Consider the following 27,221-nt stretch of genomic DNA (forward strand, 5'->3'; position numbering starts at 1 on the left):
TTGGAGAGACACAGAGCATCATGGACTGATATGATTTTCAAAATTTTCAAGTGAGCAAAGGTTATGTAGGAAAAGGGTAAAAGATCAGTCCCTACCTGTAAAGATATAATTCCTTTTATTTTTGTTTACATATATTTGTCGAGGGCACAAAAAAATGTGTTACTGTGGATGGCATAATATTAATAAATACTCATTTTATCTGTGTGTATCTGTAATACAGATTTCTCAGATTTCCTTGTGAAATCAGGAAAATACGTAGCTTTGGTCTACAGATACCCAAACCACGGCATTTTCTTTTCAGGCCACTGCTAAACACCCAGGGGGCTCAATTTCTTGCCACAGTTTCGGAGAGTTTGCTGGTTAGGTGCTGCTCTTGGTTGGAACCAGTCGGCCCGCATGGAAAACAGACCTCTCTTCCACACCTTGTGGTTACTATGCAGCAGGGGGCGCTGCAGTAGTGTTCATCGCGGTCCACCGGAGCCACTCGCCAGGCCAGAAAGGCGACCAGCCGGGAGGAGGCGTGTCAGGCAGCCCTGGGTGCTCTTAGGTCTTGCAACTTTAGTACCCAGAGCTTGTTCTACACAGACCATTCTACACCATATTTCATCATGTTGGATGTTTTCCATCCAGTCCTGCCTCCGAGCGGAAAGGAAAGGGCATTAGCTTCCCGCCTTACTAGATTTAAGCATAGTACTGTACCGGCTTGCACTAGAGGTTTGTCTCCTGTGTTCGAAGGGTCAACCCTACAGTCCCCCTGAAACCACGGAGTCCCTGGGCAGTTGCTGCGGGGTGTGTGTGTGTGTCTTTCTTTCCCTTTTTGGGGTCCTTTCTTTTTAACCTTACTGAAGGAGGGAACATTTCTCTCCCTACAGGTCTTTCCATTGACATTGGGGCCAACCGTGGGCTAAGAGCTGGAATCTCTCCTTCCTAAGATGCCTCCAAGCTCTCCACTACTACCTGCTTCCGCCCCATTTAGTCTCACACACCGTGTGCGTGAGAGATCGCCCGTGTGTTTGTGACAACCGAAGCTGCAGCAGTCGCCAAACCTGTTCTTCCTCTCCTGGTCTCAGAAGTCTCTCCAGCTGACCGGACTTACGCCTGGCAGCTCTTGGCACACACAGCGCTGTGGCTGAGATTCAGTAGTGCCAGGCGCTGCCAGGCAGCAGCGGGGCGAGCGACCACCTCCTCCTCGGCCTCCTTTCTCCCGGCTTCCCCTCCCAAGGCGCACTGTAGCTACTCCTTTGGGCTGTCTTCCAGCCGTCGCCCTTGGGTCCCGGGGGCTTTCCAGAGTGAAATCGAAGGTGAAAGAAACAAGAGGGCGGGAGGCTGGTAGGAGGAGCCTCCAGGCTAGGGGGTGTGGGTGGAGCCTCCAGCCCGCGGAGCAGGGTGGGAGGAGCCTTCCGGGAGGATTTGGGTGGAGAAAGGGGCTGGGCCAAGCCGGGATGGAGGGTTGGTCACGCAGGCGCAGGGGGCCGCGTCGAGAACCCCACGCGGGAGCTTGTGGAGTCTCCAGCCACCGCTTCTCACTTCATTGGAGAAGGGAGCTGGGGCTGGGGCCGGGAGGGAGCTAATAAACAGTGAATGTGCAGCAGCCGCCTTGGCGGCCGGAGTCCGCCAGAGCGACACCGGAGCAGTGCACCCGGGAGGCGGCGAGGGGAGGCGGTTCGCCTTGTCCCTCCCACCCGCGCCTCTTTCTCTTCCTCCAGCTGGTCCCAGAGCCCGGCTCGGTCCGGTCCCTCTGCCCCCATCCCGCACCCTTCCACCTCCTCCGAGTCCCACTCCTCACCTAGGACGCCCCAAACTGCCATGGGTTAGGGTGCGAACCGCGACCCGCGCGAAAGACCAGCCCTGCGCTTCCGCCAGGGAACGCGGAGCCCAAACACCGCTCACCGCTTGCGGGCGCCGGGCATGGGGAGTGTGGTGTGAGCCCGCACCCGGGGAGGACGCAGGAGCTGCGGAGCCGGGCGCGAGGAGGAGGAGAGGAGTCGTGGATTGGAAGGACCCGAGGGAGGGAGGGTGGGGAAGCGACGGAAAAGTGAAGCTGGGAGGAGAAGGCGGCGGAAGGTGGGGATTGATGCTTCTGTTTTTTGTTGCCGCTGCTGCCCTCGCGCTGGGAGCCGAGCCGGAGGGAAGGCGGTGGAGAGATGATTGCAGAGTTGGTGAGCAGCGCTCTGGGGCTCGCCTTGTATCTCAACACCCTGAGTGCGGATTTCTGCTATGATGACAGGTAAGGGGTCGAGAGGAAGGGGCGACGGGCTGCAGGGGGCATACTCCGCGGTGGTTCTGAAGCTTCCCGCTTTAAGGCTCCAAGTGCCTCTTGGAGGAATTGGTTCAGCACCTGATGGTTTAGGCAACACGTAAACATTAACACCTAAATCAAACACCCGGGACGTGAGCGCGCTGGGCGGGCCGAGGGAGTTTCCGCTCCTAGTTTGCAGCAGGTTCTCGCCCTTGCTTCTCGGCTGTTGGCAGACGCTTGAGTTTCTTAGCGGAAATCCCGGCAATTTGGGAAACTGTTTAATGAGCGTATTAAATTAAAAAGTCTTAGGTATTCCTTGATGCAACAAAAGCACATTAAGTGATTTTACGTCTGGGTTGGGAGGAAGCCGCTCCTGGATCCCTGATAGATCCTCCCTGTTCCGTTGCTTTTTTTTGATGGGACAATTTTATTTCCCGAAGTTAAAACACACGTTTGATAGTTGCCAAAATTGTGAAAAGAGAGATCGTTCTCTGCTTTAACTTTACCTTTTAACGTGTACAGACTTTTACTTTGAGCCAAAATAGTGCTGCTGATGGTCTCTCCCACCTCCCTAGCCTCCTTCACCAATCCATTGGGCAGCACTTTATAAGAGCCTCGGCTTTCATTTCTGTTTGGGAGTTGTACATTAGACGTTAGTGGTTCTTTTGTACTAATTGGAGAAGAAGACGCCCCTAGAGACTGAAGTTGTCTTCTGCACTTAGGTTAGTTTGGGTGGCTAATGAGACCTGAACTGTGTTGTCAAAGATACTGCATCGATTTCTGGAAAATGTCACCATTGTTTTGGTGTCTCTGCCTATCTTTTAAACGTTATTTGTGTTTAGAAAGTGATGAAAAGCCCCTATATCCATTAGGGAAAATTCCAATTTGTGTCCTTCCGGTGCCTTGATCTGATTACAATTAAAACAGATGCATAATTAAAATATATTAGGGATAACAGCACGCCTGGCTAAACTTATTAACCGTCCTGGGGTGTTTCATGCTCCATTGAAATTAAACCATCCAAAAAGTGAGCACAGATTTACTTTGACAGCTTTTCAGCAGCCTCTCTGGGCTGTGGAAAGTGAATGGATCCCCAGGGTTAGGGCGAGGCAGTGAGTGAACTCTTAAGCAAAGTGGTTGACAGTGAGGGGAGGTGAAGGCAGAATCTTCTTCTGGTCGTAATTAGCCCACTCTGTATTCTCTGGTGTGCCCATTCTCTTGCTAAAAGCATCTTCACATCTCTGTTAAGAAATCACCTGATAATAGCTGCTAGAACATCCAGCAGACCCGTCTTAATGCATTTTATGTAGTGCCTATCAGAGGCTACTTGATAGGGAGCCACTGTTAAACATACATTTTTTCTTAACTTTTATGCAGCATACTGATTTTAGCAACTACACAGCATGCTCTGAGAAATGGTCTGTAGGAGTGAGGTAAATTTCTGTTCTCTCCAATTTTGTGTAATGGTGCACCTGCTATTTCTAGCATATTCGTGGAAAAAGCCCTTGTTACCAAAGATGGGTGACTTTTACTAAAACCAGCTTAGGTCAGTGTGGGCAGTTACTGGCTCTGATGGGGGCGGTTTGGATAGGAAGCTTTTAAACCGAGAATATAGAGCTTATTTAAAAAAAGAAACTTACTATAATACTCTAACCTGTTGTAGAACACTGTGATAAAATCAAATATTCCTATTGTATGCCCTTGTTAACTGCTGTCTAATCCTTAAGAAAGTACATATCAGAAGTAACCATTCTTTAAAAATTAAAGGTAAATTTGGATATGCATTTTTCTGTAGGTATAATTGTTCTGTGCTCTTGAGGCATCAGACGTGTTAGCACTGGACTTTGTAACTTGGAAGAATGGTGTGAGTGTGATGATAAATTAGTTGTGCTTTGATGGTTGACAGTTGTAAGTTATTCAGATGCAATAGGTCTAATGGAGTGTTAAAATTCATGACTTCTATCTTGTAGCTACATAGGTGAATTTAGTATGATTATTTGCCCATATCATTTTATTGATAGCATGCTCAATATGACGTCTAGATAGTATATATTGATATAATGTTGAGGCCCTATAAGTGTGAATTATGCTTTGCTACAATTTGAAAAGTGTATTTTACACTGATTTCTTAGCATAACTGCATATGCCATCACATATTCTTAGAATGTGAAATCTTAGGAGTAGCAAACTTAGGTTTTATGTATCCTAGAAATTATGAGACACATAAATAGGAGCACTGAACTTATTTGCTGTTCAAATGATTCATTGCAAAGTTACACTATAAATTGTTTCTTTTCTGACATATTTTCTGTCTAACTACTGTAACTCACTGGTGTGTGAAGGGGGAGGAGAGCTGGGGAGCCCAGTGTAAACTGTAGGATGATGATAATTTGTTTATTTCCACTACTCCATTTCAGATGCAAAGATTCATGTTTAAACCATGGCTTAAACTAGACCTGTGGATTCTGCTGCTCCCCAGGAACTTTTGTGAAATACAGTTCTGTAAGGAGAGGCCAGTGCCGGAAGTGAAGGGAGAAGCGCTCAAGGGAGATGGCTGTTATTCCTGACATGCTTAACTAAATCATTTTTGCTGTGGTATTTCTCAAAGTTATCATTTCTTTTGAATATAGTGATCATTTGCTTTATAAACTATATATAATTTCTTTCCATGTTTGATGTAGCTTGGTTGAAATTAAATGGTAACATGAAACTTTCTTATAGCACAATTAATTTCTCTATGGTAAAATTTAATATTTTACAAGTGTGTCTGTGCTAAATTTAAGAATATGCCTTTGATGTGATGAAACAAACAGTGGAAGAGAAGAATTCACAGTATCTGATGAAAAAGGGTATGTGGTTTCAGCTTCGTCCTCCCTCCCCTTGCTTTCAATCTAGTGTTGAGTCTTAAGTTGTGGTTAGAGGAAGATTGAAATTAAAAATATGCAGTCTTTGCCAAATTTTAAGTTATGTTGTATGTAATTCTTTAAAGGATTTTCTCTTATTTTCTGGAGAAATTTGGTGTTTAGGTCAGTGGTAAAACTTGCTGACCCAAAATTCTCTGGTTTCTTACGCATTTGTTGAGGATGACGTGGCATCATTTTTTTCTTATCCTTTTTAATAATACTGTTAGAGTTTCTTATGGAGATAGCACCATGAGAGGAGTCAGTTTACTTCAAAGCAGACAAAGGTAAACAAACCATAACTGTTCTAAATTTTAGAAATCTGATTTCACTTAGCACATATCTTCTAATTGGTGACATGCCCTTTTTATACATAGACAAGCAAATAAGATAATGCAGCTTTTACATGCTTTAAATTCTCATATGAGTAAAATAATTTATTAGTTTGCAAAGAAAGACACTTTGCAAGTTTGGAAGTAGAAAATATATTTGTGACTCCTCTGAAAATTTATTTTCTTATTGGACATTTTGCATTTGTTAAACCCAACCAGAATCATTAACGTTACCTGTAGGTCTCTTAGCTATTCCACTGTGCAGTAATTTCTAGTTTGTGTTTTTTGACCTGGTATGATAGGAATCCCTCGTGAAATAATCACTCTGTTATCTTTAAAAAGTTCTCTCTAAGAGACTTGTCTTTCACCAATCTGAGGTTGTTATCTTAAGATTCCAGTATGTGTAACTACTGAAAGCAGGCCTGGTATTTAGTAAAAAGCATGTTTAGAAAGAATTACTATATAATTAAGTAAGGGAGAAGCTCTCTTTATATCAATGGTTGTCTTATCAAGTTATTATAAGAAGCCACTGTATACAGAAATATGGTCTTACTCTTCAGTTTCCTTCCCAGTTTTCACTGGAATACAAGTTAGAGTTTATAAATTATTTTAGGTGGCATTTTATTTTCTAGCTATGTTTGGATTGTTTAAACAGACCTATTTGGAAAAAGTTCATTTTGCTCTTTTGAATAAGTATATCTCATCAGTAAGTTAAAATTAGGTGAAGTCATTATGAACCGCTTTACCTCCATGGAGCCTGTCACGTGATGTTTATCATAGTAATTGACCCACATACAGGCATTGAATGGACATGTGCAAATGCCACAGGGAAAATTGCCATCTGTTTCTTAGTCGTTTTCATACATACACACACATACATACACATGTATTATTTCATATATACATACACACACATACATGCATGATTATTAACGTTTACATTGGTGATTCTATGGGCTATTGTTTTGTCATCTGCACTTAGTGCCCCTATGGTTAATACTGAATTCTCTTCTGCTATAATTTTGAAATAGCAAGCTTTTGCATTCCAGCATGCGTTAGGAGCACAGTTTGTCTTTCTAATCATTTTGTTGCTGCTCAGCACACAAAAAGCACTTAAAAAAAAAAAATGCCTCTGGTGGTACAACTGTTTTTCATAGGCTAAAGGTGCATTGTCTGTAAAGCAGGCACCTTGGTAATATTAGGAAAGGACGAAGTTTAACCTTAAGGCACTTTGAAAAATCTGTGGCTGACAAATCTACTTTCTTATAACTTTATTATACTCATCTAAAGTGCTTTTAACACAGTAACTTTCATCTGTTAACCTTTCTGGTTCTCTTTTAAGAGCAGAGTATTGTATCAGCTTTGGATACTTATTTTAATGACTTCACAGAAGTGACAAGTGTGGCAGCCTCCAAGGAAAGGAACAGTGGGTTATTGAATGTAAAGACCTCTCCTCTATAAATAGCTGTCCTCATTTAGGAGCTCAGTTTTTTAAAAAAGTGGAGGGATATTTCAGCAGGACTGCAATACCCTCTGTTTTTCATTGGGTGAAAAAGGCATAATATTTTGGATAGTTGCAGGTGTAATTGCATACAGTGTTAAATGGTTTCTTTGAAGATATGATTTGTATGTGCATTTGAGGAATAAACTTACATTCAATAATATACAAATTATTAATATTACTAGATATGGGCTTCTTTGTATATGTAGTGCATAGTACGACTACAGTACTGCTTATGTTGTTAACAAGCATCCCACAAAACATTGTGCTTTCTTACCTGTCCTTTAGCAGGTACTGTAAAGGGTTTGCGTTCGGGAGTCTGATGATAGATCTATACAAATGCTGATAGGTTGACCTTTGACAGGTGGAATTCCAGTTGAATTTATCACTTTATTGTTACCTTTTAATTTTTTTACTCATGTTTATTTTTATTGATACTCATATTTAAAAACTTTCCCTGGGACTCTGTTAGCTTCTTTTCCAAAACACTCACTCTTAAGATTCATGATTGGTACTTTGGCCTGGCCTTATTTTGGGTCTGTACTTACTGGTGCTTTATTCATACATGCGAAAGCTTTGGAATGCGTCTTCCAAATGTCTCTTTCCTACTTGTTCAGGTCAGTTGTTTTTCTTGGATGTCTAAACTCTTTGAGTTGACTAGATTTGCCTCAACTTGTCAATAGGGATTAAAGATTTTTTGCCTCAGAGGTTTTTGGCCATATATTCAAGGCAGTTAATTCCAAAAAGATGCAGCTCTTCCAAATTTCTGTCTCACCCTCTTCCTCTCTTTTTCTCCTCTCTGTTTACCTTTCCAATTACATTTGTCAGTTTTTTTGATACTCAAGGTTTCTAGAATTAAAGGTGTGGCCAGGCACGGTGGCTCACACCTGTAATCCCAGCACTTTGGGAGGCTGAGGCGGGTGGATCCTGAGTTCAGGAGTTCGAGACCAGCCTGGCCAACATGGCGAAACCTTGTCTCTACTAAAAATACAAAAATTAGCCAGGTGTGGTGGCAGGTGCCTGTAATCCCCGCTACTCAGGAGGCTGAGGCAGGAGAATCTCTTGAAACTGGAAGGTGGAGGTTACAGCAAGCCAAGATCACGCCACTGTACTCCAGCCTGGTCAATAAGAGTGAAACTCCATCTCAAAGAGAAAAAGGTGTAAATGTTTGCTTAAGTCTTTTAGAAGCATTTTGGGATTGGTTTTTTGGGTTTACAACTTTGACTTTTTTTTTATACAGGTTAATGGGAAACAAGTAAACCTATCTGTGTAAACCAGAGAATTTCGAAAAAGGCGGGAAGACTGAAATGATTGTTTTCAAGATTCCACTTTAAAAGTTGATATCATTTTTTAGAGTAGTTTATTTAAGGACATTTCATGAGTTCTGTTAATTTGAAAAACTAGAGATAATTGTTTTAAAGATGAGATAGAGAGGTTTTGATTTATTCATGTCTAAAAAATTATATGGAAAAAATATGAGAATTGAAAATATGAACTCTGGATTTAGATTCCATTTTATTGTGGAATTAAATGAAATTAAATATATATTTGCTCTCTTTGAAGGTTATTCCTGTACCACGTTGCTTGAGGGCAGTGCCATTGTACCCGTTTTAGAAGTACCTTAGTATTTGGCAGAGGAGATGCTATTTGCTTATGATGATTTGATAAAAACTTTTGTTTCTTAATTTCTTTGCTGGGGCATTTTGTGACGTTGCAGTGAGACATGGTATGAAGTGTGGCACAGCATGTAGTTACAGTCAAGATGACTGGCTAAATTACATGATTTCTGAAATGAAACACACATTAGTGCCCTTGGAATAGCAGCTGTGTGCTAGGTATTGTCAAATAAAGTGTTTCTGTGAGGTCTTTGTATTTGATGATTAATCTTCATTTTTGTGAAATTTATTATAAAAGTATAATTATTCCACAGGAAGTTTAAGTTAAAAAAAAAAAAAAGAAAACAGGTTCACTATAGCCATGTGATCATACTTTCTTTAATTAGGGAACTGTATAAAAACATTGCCTTGTGGTAATGGAATTGATTGAGATTTGAAACTGAAAAATTCATGACTTTTTATAATGAAAGTGCCTTTGTCCTAATTGTGATTCCAGAGATATTGATTTCCTTAGAAGTAGAACATTTTGACTGTACTAGCCTAGGAATTCTCACTTGACATCATTTAGAAGTATTTTAACTTCAAAGGATGTGTTATTTGCTGAAGAGTGGCCACTGGGGCGCAATATGGCTCTTGACATTTTGAACAGTGTTAAATGATGGTACTGAAGTATTTCAAACAGCCATGTTTCAACATTGTTTAAAAATCCGGTGGGAAGAATGGCAGTCCATATAACCCTGCATACTTGGAATTCTTTGGTTATTAATTTGAAGTTCAGTTCACAAGTTTATTTCTTACATAGTAAGTTTTTAAGATGAATAAGGCTCATAGAAATTTTACAGCTATGTCTTATGAAATTTTGTTTTCTTTTTTCGGTTGCTTATATGTATTCTGTAAAGACACTGAAAGGATGCAAACTATTGTCTTGCTTTTTTTGTTTTTACATTAACCTGTTAGGTCATAGATCTGTGTTAAGGTCATTGTTATAAAGCATATTGTTATTGAGCTTCTGTTGTAAACCCAAAATTATAAAACTAGTCTTTGAGAGAGGCAGATAAGTCAAAATTCTTTGTGAAAAGTAAACATCTTGTTTTTGTTAATTTCCAATTTGTTCCACAATGAAAGCATGTCTGTCCCATTTTCTTTTCTGTTAGTTGTGTCTCTTGGATTAAATGTGAGTCAGTAAACTCTAGAGTAAGGCTGCTCCAGAGGGAACAAGGATTTACTGGTTGTCAGTGCATGTAGAAGTGACATCCCTGAAAATTGTGTCCTCTGTGGGGGGTGCTTTAGGTGGTGGCTATAGAGATTACATTCATAGGCTTGACTACTTTTCTGTTTGGGGAGGACACTTGTCATTACAAAACCATTCCAAAGAAGGGGTTCTCAAGGTAAGGCTGGCAGCTGCAATTAGCTATAGTGGTTCCTCTGGGACATTTCTCATGGTTTTGTAGATTGGTTTTTGGCTACTTCTGTCTTCCTATCTTCAGCTTTAAGAAACTAAGCCTGCTGCCTTCAATTGTAAAATGTCTCAAGGTAGAATAGTTGGGTTCAAATGTTTTTTCAAGTATATTTCCTTTAGAACAAGTTCCTCCTCTCCTGTCCCAAACAATTAACTACACGACTGTTCTCCCAAAAAATGGAAAAGATCTCATTTTGACAAAGCAAGCTGTTTATGACAAATTTTCCAACTAGAAATTTGCAGAAGAAAAGTTCTCAGATGATGAAAAAGTTTAATCAGGCAAAAAGACATTTTTATTTGCAGAAATAGGCCCTTTAGAGGGAGGCAATTATTTATAGCTGATGGAAAAAACCGGTATACCTGAATTCGTTTGGTAAATTTCATTTAAAATTGGAAGGTTATTCTTGTTATTTTATTGAAAGAAAAAAAATATGGTACTGAATTATATCACAGATTTATATTAAAGAAACAATGTTTTATACATTAAACCACTCTTACAGGGATATATACTGATTTAACCAAAGAAAATGAATTTGAGATTTCATAAAAATCTTTTGAAGACACCAGTGTGCAGCTTGAAATCAACTATAGTGTACCATGAATATCTATTTGAAATACCCAATTAAAATGACCACATTAAGATTGCATCCTTTCACCTCTATATTTAAAGTTACTTTTTTCTTTTATAAACAGTGGTGTTTTTTGGCTTTTGTTTCATATTGAACAGAAGATGAAATCAGTATTTCAAAACCTCTTGTACGTCATCAGGATAAATAATGTGCTATTTTCAGGAGGGAATTATTAGTGGCCACTTTTCAGTACACTCCTGGCATGATGTTGAGGATGCCTGTGACTGGCAAGGGGTTTTAGACCCGGCCCTCTGATAACTTGCCTCCCTGCTTTCATATGGACAATTGACTTTTTAAAAATCTTTTTAAGTGCAGTTCAAATTCAAATTCCCAGTTTTTTGGAGCTAGAAGCATCTCCCTAAAGGGATGCTGAGATGGCTTCTTGCTGGCTCTCTTTCTACCTATCTATATGTATATGTTTCTATTAATAGATCTATTAACACATATGGACTTGTTAAAAATGAAGATTTTGGCCAGGTGCAGTGGCTCATGCCTATAATCCCAGTACTTTGGGAGGCTGAAGCAGGTGGATCATGAGGTCAGGAGATTGACACCATCCTGGTCAACATGGTGAAATCTCGTCTCTACTAAAACACAAAAAAATTAGCCGGGCATGGTGGTACACCCCTGTAGTCCCAGCTACTCAGGAGGCTGAGTCAGGGGAATCACTTGAACCCAGAGGGCAGAGGTTGCAGTGAGCCAAGATCGCACCACTGCATTCCAGCCTGGTGACAGTCTGTCTCAAAAAGAATGCAGATTTTCATTACTGTTATTCCCAGGTATAGCAGATGCTGCAAATTCACTGACCACACTTAGGGTAATAAGGCTGTAGTTCACTTAAATGTATTACAGATAAGCTGTCTAAATTCCTGGATTAAAAATGGTTGAATATAAGGTGTGTGTGTTATGGATATGACTTTAGCCAGTTTATTTAATCTATGTTTCATTTTTCTTATTTGTTCAACCATGGCATCTTTAAGTTGATTCTGTGAGTTTGAGGTATTCAGATTTTGAAAAGGTAGCGAGCTTGCTGAACTTCTAGGAGATGATCTCTATTTAAATAATCTGTCACCATCATATAAAATAATGTCATCTTCTTTGTAATATGACTGTGGGGACAGATATTGGATTCTCATTTTGACAAATAAACTGATACGCAGTTGCCTAGGGCTTATGCTCGAGTAGGTACTGATGCCTAAACGGAGTCTCTAGAGTCAAGTGTCTTTATTGGTTTGTGCTTTTTTTGAACAACCCATTTTGAGGAAATTTGGTTTGCATTTCATGAAGACTTTATAGACTTTAGGCAAGCAGCAAAAATGAGGGTCTAGGCAGCTGAAATTAGGAAAGTTAAAAATTTGTTAGTGATTATTATTAGTGACATTCAGGCACCAGGTGATGCTCTTCAGTGAAAGTATCTAAATAGGATTGGAAATGCTTCGGCCTGTATGACTTCTTAACCTGGTACACTTAAACCTTAGCCTTAAGGCACCTTGGGGGATTTCTGAATAGGTGAATGCACTATCTCTGAAGTTTTAAAATCCTGATTAATAAAAACCTTTTAAAGGAACTTGTTCTAAAATGAGTTATACTTTTTCCTTTCTTTTTAAAATACTGTATGTACTGTGTAGTAGAGGCAGGGTTGTGAACGAATGCTGGACCAAGATAAAAGATTACAGTTTTCATCTTGGAATACCACTGTACTAGCTAAGTATTTGAACTGCTCAGCTCTCGTGAACTCAGTATTTTAATTGGTCAGGAAACGAAAATAATAATAGTAACTGCCAACCACAGAGTGAGACTCAAATTAAATAATATGATGAACGTTCTCTGTGGTTTTAAAAAGCTGCATGGTTATATACTTAGCCGTAGAGTGCTTGGACCAGGGGGCTGAATGACTTGGTTGATCACTGTACATTAAGTACAGCTGTCCCCGCTTATCCTTGGGGGATTTATTCCAAAACTCCCAGTGGATGCCTGAAACTGAGGACAGTACCAAACCCTGTATATAGTATAGTATGTTTTCCTCCATACATACATACCTATGATAAAGTTTATAATATAAAGTAGGCACAGTAAGAGATTAATAATAACAATTAATAACAAAATAGAACAGTTATAATATGCAAGCACCACTACTCTTGTGCTTGGAGTCCATATTAAATAAAAAAAAGGTCACTTGGACACAAGCACTGTGATACCTCATCAATGGATCTGATTAACCGAGAGCTATTAAGTGATGAATGAGCGGGTAGTGTAGACTGTTGGATACACTGGACCAAAGGATGATTCACATCCAGGGTGGGATAGGGCAGGACGGCACGCAGTTTCGTCATGCTACTCAGAACAATGTGCCCTTTACAACTTATGAATTGTTTATTTCTGGAATTTTCCTTTTAATATTTTTGGACCATAGTGGACCATGGGTAACTGAAACCTTGGATAAGGGGGGGACTACTGTATCTCACTCTCATCTCCCCTGAGAACAGAGCTATGCCCTATTTTGATGTTCTTGCTGACTTTTTCACTTGGAGTCTGTGGTCGAGCCCCTGCTATCTGAGCTACTATTGCATGGCCTGCTCCATCCCCCCATACACCGTTTCTGCTTTTACTCGCTATCCACTCTTGTGGCCAGCAGTTTGCAGTCTCATTACAAAAGCAGTTTTTGTTCTCTTCTATTTCTTTTCTGTTGCTTTTTCTATGTTTCTAGTCATTGTACACGAAGGCTTATTTTGAATAGACATTCTGGCCAATCTGAGTACTTCTTTCCTTCTGCAGAGAAAACCAACCAATTACAGTGCATCTGGTATAAATAGTCTTTGGTACTTTGGTTCTGCTTGGCAGAGCATATTGTTACTGGGTACTCATGGTCTCTCTCTTCATTGACGACCCTTTTTCTATTTGGAGTACGCTCATATTCAGAGTAGTTCTGGCAGTGTGGCGATTAAGAAAGCTGTTTTGTCAGATGAGCTGCAGTTTTGCTGCACCAACGTGTTTGTGTCAATCAGTTGTATATCAATAATTTGCAGTAAGTTTTGTTTAACACAGGTGCAGGATGACAACATCTAACGAGTTAGCCTGGTGGTACATTTTGGGTAACAATTATAAAAAATATCTTTCAGAGTTTTTCAAACAACAAGGAGGCAAAGAGTAAAGATCACGGAATTTTGGAATCAGAGGTCCAGTGATCTAATCCCAGAACTAATATAGCCAGCCCTCCATATACCTGGGTTCTGCATCTGTGGATTCAACAACCATGGAGTGACAATATTTGAAAAACAAAAATTGTGTCTGTACTGAACATGTACAGATTTTTTTATTGTCATAATTTTCTAAATACAGGATGACTATATTTATATAGCACTTGTATGAGGTGGTGTAATCTAGAAATTATTTAAAGTCTATGGGAGGATGTGCATAGATTATATGCAAATGTGATGCCATTTTATATAAGGTCTCTGAGCATTGTGGATTTTGGTATCTGAGGGAGGTCCTAGAACCAAGCTCCCCACTGATACCGAGGGGTGACTGTATGTGCTAATGGTGTTATTTTGATTGTGTTACTAAAACTCCCTTATCCTCTGTTCTCTCTTATATAGAATAAGAATAGCAATACCTACTTTATAGAGTTGTTGGGAGAATTTAATAAGTTATGTAAAGTACTTGGAAGCATATCTGGGGTCTAGGATACTTACTAAATATTTCTTTTAAATTATTCAGTAGTGGTATTGTTAAATAGTCTAAAAAAATCACTATATAATAACACCTAAAACTATTATAGGGCATTTAAGATTTTTCATAAAAGCCAACATGCAAAACTTAAACTTACTTCTGATAATAGTTAACTTAGTATTTTGAGTAGATTTAGGGTAACTGAACTATGTTCAGTGAACTATAATAATTAGGTAATGATTTTGTATTTGAAATTTTATCCTGAATTTTAAGTTAGGAAAAGTTATGTTAAGATTTTACCATTATGCACACACAGAGGCACCCATACAAGCATACATGTACATATATGCAAATTTTGCCAATAAAGTATTTGCAGTGTATAGTTAATTAAATGTACATATGAAAAACATTATTAGATGACTTCCATATTCTTTACCATGATTGACTTCCTTCTTTTAAATTAGATGATATCGTACCTAGGAGTATGTATTAGTCCATTTCATGCTGCTATACAGAAATACCTGAAACTGAGTATTTTATAAAGAAAAAGAGGTTTAATGGACTCATAGTTCAACATTGCTAGGGAGGCCTCACAATCATGGCAGAAGGTGAAGGAGGAGCAAAGGCATGGCTTACATGGAGACAGGCAAGAGAGTGTGTGCAGGGGAGCTGCGCTTTATAAAACCATCAGATCTCCTGAGACTTTTTCACTGTCAAGAGAACAGCAGGGGGAAAACCTGCCCCCATGATTCAATTATTTCCCACTGTGTCTCTCCCATGATACGTGGGGATTATGGGAGCTACAATTCAAGATGAAATTTGTGTGGGGACACAGTCATACCATATGAGAGTATATGCAAAGTTATGATTTTTTACCATATTGTAAGAAGGATTTTATTCTACAGTATATATCTTAGGTAATGACATATCTTAAAAAATGAAAATACAGACTTAGTTTACAGACTTGGTTTGTATTGGAAAAGCTTGTGTTAAGTTGACAGCCCAAATCTCAGGAATACATTTTTTTTTTTTTTTTTGAGACAGTCTCCCTCTGTCCCCCAGGCTGGAGTGCAGTGGCGCGATCTCGGCTCACTGCAAGCTCCGCCCCCCGAGTTCACACCATTCTCCTGCCTCAGCCTCCCGAGTAGCTGGGACTACCGGCATCGACCACCGCGCCCTGCTAATTTTTTTTTTTTTTTTGTATTTTCAGTAGAGACAGGGTTTCACTATATTAGCCAGGATGGTCTCCATTTCCTGACCTCATGATCCGCTCACCTCGGCCTCCCAAAGTGCTGGGATTACAGGCGTGAGCCACCGCGCCCGGCCAGGAATACTTTTATGTACCGTTTGTTTTACAGTGAGCAGCATTGAATATAAAAGCTCTGTTTGAATCCTTTTCTGAGAAGCTTGTTCTCACTTATTCCTTCATACTCTCACCAGGACCTACAACTTGTATTACTTTATTTATAAGTAACTCTGCACTTAGGAATATTATTCTTGGCTGGGCACCCTGGCTCACGCCTATAATCCCAGCACTTTGGGAAGCTGAGGCGGGCGCATCAGCTGAGGTCAGGAGTTTGAGACCAGCCTGACTAACATGGAGAAACCCTGTCTTTACTAAAAAAAAAAAAAAGAAAAAAGAAAAAAAAATTATCTGGGTATGGTGGTGCAAACCTGTTATCCCAGCTACTTGGAAGTCTGAGGCAGGAGAATCGCTTGAACCCCGGAGGCGGAGGTTGCAGTTGAGGCGAGATCGCACCATTGCACTACAGCCTGGCCAACAAGAGCAAAACTTCGTCTCAAAAGACAAAAAGAAAATTAATCTCTCTCCTAATTAAAACAGATCTTTTACATATTTACTTAACATTTTTCTAGGGATTCCCTATATAAAGAAAATATGTATTACCTTAAAATATTAACAATTTTTTCTTTCCTCTTCGCCCCCGTTTCCTTGAAAGAGAAATATTTCTAACCCCTCGCCCCCAAAAAACTAAACGTGCTGAAGGTGATCTATTACCAGGGGCAATAAGGCTTTCTTTTTAAAGTCAATGTGGGTCTGATTTCCCCTGCCCCCACCCCAGTCCCTTCTAGATTAAAACAGGTCACAATTTTATAACGATGGGTTTGGGTGTATTTGCTTAAGAAATATAGTTGAAATTGGCCGTTTGGAATAATTAATAACATTTGGAGTAAAACATTAGCGATATTGCCACACTTACAGTGGAAAGTGAGCAAGTTAGTACAACAAAGCATATCAACCAAAGATATTTCACCTCAGGCACTATCATTATTCATTTCTTGTATGTTACCTTATTGTCACTCGGAATGTTTACTCTGTTCCTACTGATAACTAAATTCTAAGGGCAAGTGGAAAGCTCCTAAAAAGAACACTTTTGGTTCTTGTCGGATAGCAGCCTAGTTTTCTCTAATCCACATCTGTTCTTTGGAATATTTTTAGACTGTTCAGGTGAAAATTTACCCAGTATCTTAATAAACCAAATTCTGTTACTGATGGGTTAAAAAAATCAGTCATACTATTTTTAGGTTGTTAATGGAAAACAAGTAGATTTTGCAGGATGGCTCTCAAGTCTATGGAATTAATTTACATTGGTGCAATAAACCAATCATTCAAGACTTTATTAAACATGCTTGCACCAGATGACTTTTAGAACTAAACAGAAGCAGCCAGGTGTGGTGGCTCACACATGTAATCTCCTCACTTCAGGAGGCTAAGGGGACAGAATTGCTTAAGTACAGCAGTTTGAAAGTGGCCTGGGCAACATAGCAAGATTCCATCTCTACAGAAAAATAAAATAGCTTAGGCAGGAGGATCACTTGGACCTAGGAGTTCAAGACTAGCCTGGGCAACAGAGGGAGACCCTGTCTCTATAAAAAATAAAAATTGGGCAGGGTGATAATTGGGTGATAACTGAAGTAATTTCCTGGAACAAAAATCCTTAAAGTACAAATAATTTTATTTAAGTGAACAAAAAAAATAGTATTTTACAAAAAAAAAAAAAATTCATTAGTTTCCATCTCTTCAAGATTTTGAGAGAGACTACCATTCCAGTTTTCAATGCAACTTCCACTGCAGAGTTACTTATGCCTGTTTCTACCAATTTCAAAAATTATTTGTACTTTAAGGATTTTTGTTCCAGGAAATTACTTCAGTTGGAGCTAATTTATTGGAACCCTTTACTAACAAATTTCTGTTCTGTATCAAGATTAGTATTAGAAAAAAAAGGAGATGTATGGAAATTAAGAAAGCAACAAAAATTATAAGAAGACAATTGCCCTTACAAAGAAGTCATTATATGAAAAAGATACTTGCACATGCATGTTTATAGCAGCACAATTTGCAATGACAAAAATGTGGAACCAACCGAAATGCTCATCAGTCAACGAGTTAATAGAGAAATAATATGTGTATGATGGGATACTACTCAGCCATAAAAAGGAATGAATTAATGGCATTCATAGCGACCTGGATGAGATTGGAGACTGTTATTCTAAGTAAAGTAACTTGGGAATGGAAAAGCAAACATCATATGTTCTCACTCGTAAGTGGGAGCTAAACCATGAGTATGTAAAGGCATAAGAATGACACAATGGACTTTGGGGATTCAAGGGGAAAGGGTGGGTAGAGAGTGAGGGATAAAAGATGTTGGGTGGAGTGTATACTGCTCAGGTGATGAGTGCATCGAAATCTCACACATCACCACTAAAGAACTCACTCATGTTACCAAACACCATCTGTTCCCCAATAACCTATGGAGATAAAAAAAAATTAAAAAAAAGGAAATTGTCCTTATATACATGTCAACCAAAAGATTTAATTATATTTGGTAAGAACATTGTAAATTGTTTTGTAGTGTATTCTGAGAACTTATGTCAGAGGCCAGAAATGGCTTTTGTTACCAGAAGTAATGGAAGAAAAGGAAAAGTAAGGGTATGCTTATCATTTTGGATAGTCTGATTTCTGCAAATTATAGTATAAAAATATGATAATTCTATTCAAAATTTTGGAGACACATTCAAACTTGGTTTATTTTAAATTAGGAAATCAGCTCAAATAGGCATTGGCCTTTGATTTAAGAGTGTTAAGTCATTCTTAGGTAGAAGTGTGCTATCTCCCGAGAAAGCATCAGTGTGGGATGCCTTCAGCTCATGTCATCCCCTCTTCCATTAGGAAGCATTTGTAAATGCTTAGCTGTGTTAGGAATCGTGTTAGATATTGGGGGCAGTGACTCTGAAGAGGATGTGCGACATAATCTCAAAGAGCTTAGGGTCTGGTGGGGAGACAACCAAGCAAACAGATAGCTTCTCTAAAATAGAGACATGCTTATGGCTTAAGTGAGTACATAAGAGGGGCACTTGACCCAGACTGGGAGGGAAGGAGGCACTTGTGAGATGCTTATGCTTGAACTGACTCCTGAAGAACAAATAAGAATTAGATTAATAAAGATGAGAGAGAAGGCTGGGCGCAGTGGCTCATGCCCGTAATCCCAGCACCCTGGGAGGCCGAGGCGGGTAGATCACCTGAGGTCAGGAGTTCAAGACCAGTGTGGCCAACATGGCAAAACCTTATCTCTACTAAAAGTATAAAAAATCGCTGGGCTTGGTGGTGCATGCCTATAATCCTAGCCACTAGGGAGGCTGAGGCAGGAGAATCACTTGAACCTGGGAGGTTGCGGTTAGCCAAGATTGTGCCACTGCACTCCAGCCTGGACAACAGACAACAGAGCAAGACTTCATCTCAAAAAAAAAAAAAAAAAAAAAAAAAAAAAATGAGAGAGAGAGAGAGGAATATTTGAGGAGAAATATGTAGGGAGAGAAAAGCTTGGTGTCCAAGAAGAGGGAATAAAGCTGGAGGATAGGATGGAGGGAGAGAGGGAAGAGAGACGAGTTGATAGGAGCCAGGTCACCAAGGGCCTTGGGTTCTCTGATAACATTTAAACAATTGCCTGAAGTGGGATGAAATCCAACACAGAGAGACAGGTAGCTATTACAGGATTATATTGACTATATAGGATTATATAGGCTGTATAGGATTATATTGGAGAATTTGTATTGCCAGTGGTGATTAGTATTTTAAAAAGTTAAGAACAAAGATGAAAATAAATTTGGATATAGTAGAAATGGAAAGGTGGAGAAAACTTGACTTAACTTGGTAATTAACTGAATGTGGAGGGTGAAGGGGAAAGAGAGGTTTAAGACTATTCCCAGATTTCTGTTGGACAAGTGAGTGAAAAAGAAACACATATGTAGATCACTTTTGGGTGAAGGGAGATGGAAAGACATGCCTACTTTCCTTAATGAGTAAGAGGAGAGGTGAGATGTCAGAACGTCTCTGCTCACAAATGTGTGTTGTGTGGATGCTTCGGAGTTTGGCATGCCGGTATTTGCTACTTTCAATTGGTGCTAAAACTTTGTCATTGCACCTTTATTTTTGCTAGCATATTATTTATTTTGATAATAAAGACTTTAGGTTATAAGTGATTGTCTCAATACATTTGAGCTGCTGTAACAAAATACCATAAACTAGGCAACTTATAAACAAGAGAAATTGATTTCTCACAGTTCTGAAGGCAGGGAGGTCCTAGATCAAGGTGCTAGCAGATCTGGTACCTGTAGAGGCCCCACTTCCTGGTTCATAGCAGCCTTCTTTTTGCTGTGTCCTTACATGGAGGTAGGGGCAAGGGAGTTCTCGGGGCCTTATTTTCTATGAGCATGAATCCCTTTAATGAGGATTTCATTCGGATGACCTAATCATATCCCAAATGCCTCACTGCCAAATACCACCACATTGGGCGTTAGTATTTAACATAGGAATTTTCGAGGACACACACATTGTGCTCATGTCATTAGCAGTGACATGAGCACAATTCAGGAAAGGTGGAGCCTCTTGCTTGTCTGAACCAAAGAGCTCCAGTGAGGCCATGAGGACTCCGTTTCTTTCTTCATCTCTTGGTCCGGCTATGGTGATCTTCATGACCAGTGGCAACCTGGAGTTTTCTCCCTAGTTCTCTCTGATGTGCTCTGTGGAGGACTTCAGTTATCCTGACTTGGGGAATGGTGGGGGTACTTCGTCTAGGCCAAGGCCTTGTGTCTGCACTTAAGTCTGGCATATGTGTGGAAAGGAGGCAGGTTTGTCTGTGTGACACTATATGGAATAGGTTCACCACCAGGAAATGCACTCTGTTAGAAGGAAGGGCAAGATATTCTTGGAAGAGGGGAGGATCATAGAGGTCCGTGAAACCTATGAAGTCCTCTTCTGTTCTACTCTCATTACCCTTGGCAGTTTGAGTAGTATTCTTTGTTTCAACTACATCATAAATACAATCTTTGAAATCATGTAGGCCCACAGAATTATGAGGTGGTCACCTATAGGAGATAGATGATTCATATAGATAGGTGTGTGCACGCGTGTGTTTGTGTTGGATTATTATCTGTCTCGAGGGTGAGCATCTTGTGGGGCAAACCCACTCTGCAGTCTGTTTTTTTAAACCAGCCACACCCATTCATTTATGTGTTGTCTGTGTCTGCTTTCTCTCTACAATGTCAGGGTTTAGTAGTTGTGACAGAGACCTTGGGGCTTGCAAAGCCTAAAATATTTACTATCTGGCCCTTAACCGAAAAAGTTTGCCAACCCCTGATCTAAATGGAAACACATAATTTTAAAACTCTTCTGGCAAACTTACTGATCCCTGAGAGCACATCTGGACATTCTCAGGGGTTCTCCGACCACGGTTGAGAAACACAGGTCTACGATGTAATTGTTAGGAGTGAAAGCTCAAGGTCAGACTTAGAGATGTAAAATTTTACGGACTTCCCTTTCCCTGAGACCACACTACAGTGAGCACTATCTGTGACTTTTGCAGAACTTAGCAAGCATGCAGCCTAGGAGACTATACTAGCAGTAAGTGACTAGATGGCATGGACCCCATGCTATTACAATCGTTACAGGTTTTGTCCCAACTAATCCTTCTATCTGAGTGTGCTGGCGAGCAGCGATTTTAATGCAACTGTAAGTCTTTGTGTGCTGGTCCCATCAGCCCCTGTCATGTGGTCCTGGCAGTCCTCTTTGGCCTGCAGGAAGTGCCTGCTGTTTCATCTCAGAATGACTGCCTCTAGGATGCTCGAGTTGCTGTTTGTTAACCTGGGCCCCCTCTGCCTCGGTAGCTGTAAGCCTGTGTTTCCGAGCAGTTGTTTCCCAGCTGTCTGTTGCTTTGTTACATTGTTTCAGGCTGTGCTTCAATGTACTCTCCAAGTGTTTTGCTTGACCTCCCCATGGGTATCTGCCTTGCTTTAGCTCAGTGCTAAGCAGCTGTTTGGTATTCTTCTGTTATCCATTTTTCTCATGTGGTCAGCCCACTGGTCCTGATTTTCTGTGATTGAGGTTTTGACACTTGCAAAGTGACTCTGCATCATTGCTTGATTGTTGACAGTCTCCTCTTCATGCTTTTTTGTTCTTTGGGCTACCCAGGAGGCACCTTTGATAAAATGTCAGTAACATACTGCTGTGATAGGAGTTTTTTTTTTTTTTTTCCCCTCATTGGCAAGAAAAAAGGCTATGTTTTTGCCGTGATCTGGATTACTATCTTCTGTACTTTTTGAGACTCCCCATTTGTCAAATGGTTGCAGTTTGAATGTGGTTGTCCTCAGATAGGAAAGTCAGTGTCAGGACCCAGGATTGCCTACTGCAGAATTATATCTGATACTTATATTTTTCAGGAATGTTGTTAATTTATGTGACTAGAAATGTGAATTTTACAAAATAGTAGCAATTGGCTTTTCAAAATCTGTAGCTGAAATGTTGGTTTGCAGATTTAAAATAATACATGGATTAATTGAGTGGAAAATGCTGCCTTGGATATGATTTTTAATAGTGAATTTGAAAAATGACTAATTTTATATGCATGTGAAATGAAATTGTAAGTCCTGACAAGTAAATGGAATATGTTTTAGCCAACAGCTACCTGTACTTAAAAACAAAACCCCAAAAACCTACTAATTTGATTTTCAATAAGAATCTATTAAAAATTCTTAAATCAGAAACCAGGTAGTAAACAATTTCTGTAAAACCCGATTTTCAAGTGGAGACATTTTGACCCGGAGCTAGTGAATTCAATGAAAAAAAAAAAACAAAACAAAACCAAAAAAAGCTAGGAGAGACACATATTATATCCAACGTGTATTATAATACTTATTTAAAGGGTATCATAATATTCTGAGCTTGGGGAAAGTTCAATCCTAATGTTTATGAGGAAATGTGTAATATTCATGCATTTCTATGCAATTCTCTACCGGCCACAAGTCAAAGAAGAAACAATCAATTTACAAATAACACAGAGGCAGTAAATTTGTTGGTGGTGATGCTAGCTAGGCCTATTGTAAGTCCATAATTCTGTAGTTTTTTTTCAATCTGCAAGTGGTGAATTGCTAATGTTGCTGGGAGCCAAAGATATGGTGATATGTGAAAGTGTCCAGGCAGCACTTACATTATGTAAGGCTTGGAGGTATTTTGATGTCAGTAAAATACTTTATGGGAGTAATAGGAAAATGTGTACTGTTGAAATCATATCCAGAAAATTCAGAGTTTATGTTGAATTTTATTTCCCAACTCACATTTGAGGTTTACAGGTTTTGCTTTGTGTGCTTGGTGCTACTCAATCAATCGAGACATAGTTCCTCTCTGGTGGGGGTTCACGTCTGTGTCCAGACATCTTGTTGGCTGTGCTCTAATCACAGTGATCATTTTGAGCTGTTGTTAAGAAAAACATGACTTCCAACATAGATGCCTTGTTTTCTCCAACAAATATTTAAGCTATATTGCCACCTCCATTTTAGTTATTTCTCTTTAGATCTGGCTGTCATAATTTATCTGCTTTGCTTCATCCAAGATGATTGCTGTTAACAGGCAGAGGGTACGGTCTTCCCTTCTAGGCAGCCCAGTAATTCCATCTTAGATCATTTCCAGTTACCTGTTGGATACTTATGTGAAGATCTGAATGAATTATGATCATTATGAACATGATAAATGAATAATGAATTAAAAGCAATATTTAAAAGTTTCATATTTTAACTCTCTAGGGAATAAGGCATTGAGAAAATGGGGTAAATATTTCTTGTTGAAGAGAAATCAAATATGGGTGAATCATTGACTAATGGGAGTACTTGGGTTTTTTCTCAAATCTTTCACCTTTTGGCAGTATTCTGGAAGCAAGTTAGTGACTTGACTGAAGCTCAGTTTACACATCTGTGAAGAGGACAGTAATTTCTGATCTCATAGGTTGTTAAGAGCATGGAATGGAATCCAATTCGGCTTCATGTATCTTTATTTTTCATGTAATCTCTCAGGCATCATGTTAGTGGAATGTCATGTAAATAATGAATCATATGGCCTCTGGTCTCAAGGATCTCACAAACCTGCTGGACAGATATTATGTATTTTGGTTTCCTACATGACATACAAGTTCATGAATCTTTTGAATTATTTCCACACAACCCAGGATGCAAACCTCTGGTAGGACAAATGGATATTTATTAAGATCCTGTAAGACACAAGGCAGAAAATTTAAGAGTCATTAGGAGTATAGAAATAAAAGATTTCTTGGGCTTTCACCTCTGTAAACTTGAGGAGTTTGGCTAAGTCAGTAGTTGGAAGTGCAATAAGGTCAGAAGTCACCATCAACTTCCATTAAATCCCAAAGCTTACAGTTATTTAATAGAGGATCACCTATGCTAACAAAATGTTGGGATTTCGTTTGTTTGGGGTTTTGGTAAATAATTATATACATTCAGGGGTCTTAGTACTGGGTAGCTTATATAAGTCCAAAAATATGATTGTTAGCCTTACTTTTTGATTAATAAAATGGGGGAAGGCCGGGCGCGGTGGCTCAAGCCTGTAATCCCAGCACTTTGGGAGGCCGAGACGGGTGGATCACGAGGTCAGGAGATCGAGACCATCCTGGCTGACAGGGTGAAACCCCGTCTCTACGAAAAAATACAAAAAACTAGCCGGGCAAGGTGGCGGGCGCCTGTAGTCCCAGCTACTCGGGAGGCTGAGGCAGGAGAATGGCGTAAACCCGGGAGGCGGAGCTTGCAGTGAGCTGAGATCCGGCCACTGCACTCCAGCCTGGGCGACAGAGCGAGACTCCGTCTAAAAAAAAAAAAAAAAAAAAAAAAAGTAAATAAATAAATAAAATAAAATGGGGGAAATATGTTATTAAAAAAAACCAAAAAGGGCAAAAAAACTATTTGAAAACCAGGCATTGGGTTAAATTGGAAGTGAATATACTTCAAAAGGTCTGGGGAGAAAATATTAGAAACCACTGATTTGGATAATCTCTAATAGCTCTTTTAACTCTTTCTCTTTTACCTGAATATCCTTGATATTTACAGCATATTAAAATAAATCTAGTTTTCCAAGGATTCTGATGAAAGAAAAGAAAAAATATGAAAACAGATGGACAATCTGAGAAGTAACTAGTGATTGATGGTAAATGTGGAGAATGCTTCAGAAAGGAAATGAAATGTTGTCTGCAGCAGATAAAAGTGTATAAATTTTTCCTTGACTTTAGAGCTAGAATCACTGAGTGGTAGCGTTTCAGAATCAGAAGAATGGAAAGCTCAATTGATTATCGTCACACATAGGAGTAAAAGGAAAGGTTCACATTTTTATTGACAGCTCATGCCGAAAAGACAGCTCCTCTTAGAGAGAAGTGAGTTCTCCTCCTTCTTGTGTTTCTCCTTCCACCTTTGCCCTCATAGAGCATGCTCTATCTTTATTTTCTTCCCTTTTCCCTCCTCCTTTCCTGTGTTTTCCTATCCTCCTTCTCCATTCTCTCCCCATTTCCTTTCTGTGCTCCCCCTCCTTTCTGCACTCAACCTCCTTCACTTTCCCCTGTAGGTGACACTGAACTGGGGTTTAAGAAGGGGCACCTCTGCCAGGTGCAGTGGCTCACACCTGTAATCCCAGCATTTTGGGAGGCTGAGGCAAGTGAATCACAAGGCCAGGAGTTCGAGACTAGCCCGGCCAACATGGCAAAACCCCGTCTGTACTAAAAATTTAAAAAGTAGCTGTGCATGGTGGCACACGCCTGTAATCCCAGCTGCTCAGGAGGCTGAGGTAGGAGAATCGCTCAAAACCATAAGGTGGAGGTTGCAATGAGCCGAGATCGCGCCACTGCACTCCAGCCTCGGCAAAAGAGTGAAGCTTTGTCTCAGGAAAAACAAAACAAAACAAAAAACACCTCACTGAGTTGATGTCTTTGGGAGAGCTGCTTTTTGTACATTATCTCATTCAGTTATGGACACAGGAGGGGTCTCCAAATCATGCTATGTGATCCAGGGAGTCTGATGGAAGAAGCCATACTTGAGTTATGGCCGTCTCAGGGATGCTGTGAGTTGACTAGCTTGCTGTTAGGCTGGAGTCTGGCTCACACATTCAGAACATTTGTAGGTTACTCAGACTACCAGTACCAAGGACTCGTTCTGGAGATTAACCAGATATGGTAAACACTGAGGTAGGCAAAAATCAATTTGTGATGGGGTATTGATGGTAAACTAAGGAGCTAAATGGAAAACTCTGGCGAACCATTGAATGAGAGAGAAATCATCTAAGAGAGAATCCTCTAACAGAAGTAGGATGAACAGATTAAAGGAAAAAGTAGGGGGAGACCAGATAGGAATCTTTTGCACCACGTCAGGAAGGAAATAGAGCTGCCACAAAAGCTGAGGGAAGGAAGAGAAGGAGAGGCAAATTCAAGGAACTGAAGAGGTTGACTCTGTAAAACTTGGCGATGATGTGAAAATGAGGAAGAAAGAGTTTAGGAGGCCGGGCCCAGTGGCTTACACCTGTAATCCCAGCACTTTGGTAGGCCAAGGAGGGCGGATCATCTGAGGTCAGGGATTCGAGACGAGTGTGACCAGCATAGTGAAACCCCGTGTCTACTAAAAAGACAAAAAATTAGCCGGGCGTGGTGGCACACACCTGTAATCCCAGCTACTTGGGAGGCTGAGACAGGAGAATCGTCTGGGAGGCAGAGGTTGCAGTGAGCCAAGATAGTGCCATTGCACTCTAGCCTGGGCAACAAGAACAAAACTCTGTCTCAAAAAAAAAAAAAATTGAGAAAGAGTTTATGAATTTGTCGTTGTATTAGTCTGTTTTCATGCTGCTGATAAACACATACCAGAGACTGGGCAATTTACAGAAGAAAGAGGTTTAATGGACTTACAGTTCCATATGGCTGTGGAAGCCTCACAATCATGGCAGAAGGCAAGGAGGAACAAGTCATGTCTAATATGGATGGTAGAAGGCAAAGAGAGAGCTTGTGCAGGGAGACCCCTGTTTTTGAAATCATCAGATCTCGCGAGACTTACTCACTATCACAAGAACACTGGCAAGACCTGTGCCCATGATTCAATTACCTCCCACTGGGTCCCTCCCACAACACGTGGGAATCAAGATGAGATTTGGGTGGGGACACAGCCAAACCATATCAGTCATAGTGTATGATTATCTGGATTCTCATAGTATTTTCTGTGTGAAAGAACACAGGAGGAAAGTAGTTTTGAGAGGATGGATATACAGTTCGTTTTTGGATATGCTGAATTTGAGGCTCTACTGGCTCTGAAACTTTTGTAGAGTTACAAGCAAATAGTATCAATGTCTTAACAAAATAGTTAATTCATTTATGGTGCAGTTGATAGGTGCCAGCCTGTGTCCTAAGCATTTCACCTGGACTATCTCATTTATTCCTTATAATAGTCCTGTGAGGTGTAGAAATCATTATTGCAAGGAAACTTAAGCACAGCAATGTTAAATGATTTCACTAAAGTTACACATTTAGAAAGTGGTAGAATATTGTATAA

At 40.0% G+C, this 27,221-nt stretch overlaps 1 protein-coding gene across 1 annotated transcript in view; it reads left to right on the forward strand.

Moving 5' to 3' along the window:
• The first annotated feature begins 1,459 nt into the window (after positions 1-1,459).
• Positions 1,460-27,221, forward strand: part of TMTC2 (transmembrane O-mannosyltransferase targeting cadherins 2) — a 459,067-nt gene continuing 433,305 nt past the window's right edge. Inside the window, exon 1 of the mRNA XM_050748326.1 lies at positions 1,460-2,227. Within this exon, the coding sequence (XP_050604283.1) occupies positions 2,145-2,227 (83 nt within the window). The 5' untranslated portion in view covers positions 1,460-2,144. The remainder of the gene's footprint in view (positions 2,228-27,221) is intronic.

Source organism: Macaca thibetana, chromosome 11, assembly GCF_024542745.1.
Source record: "Macaca thibetana thibetana isolate TM-01 chromosome 11, ASM2454274v1, whole genome shotgun sequence".
In the NCBI taxonomy this organism is placed as follows: domain Eukaryota; kingdom Metazoa; phylum Chordata; class Mammalia; order Primates; family Cercopithecidae; genus Macaca; species Macaca thibetana.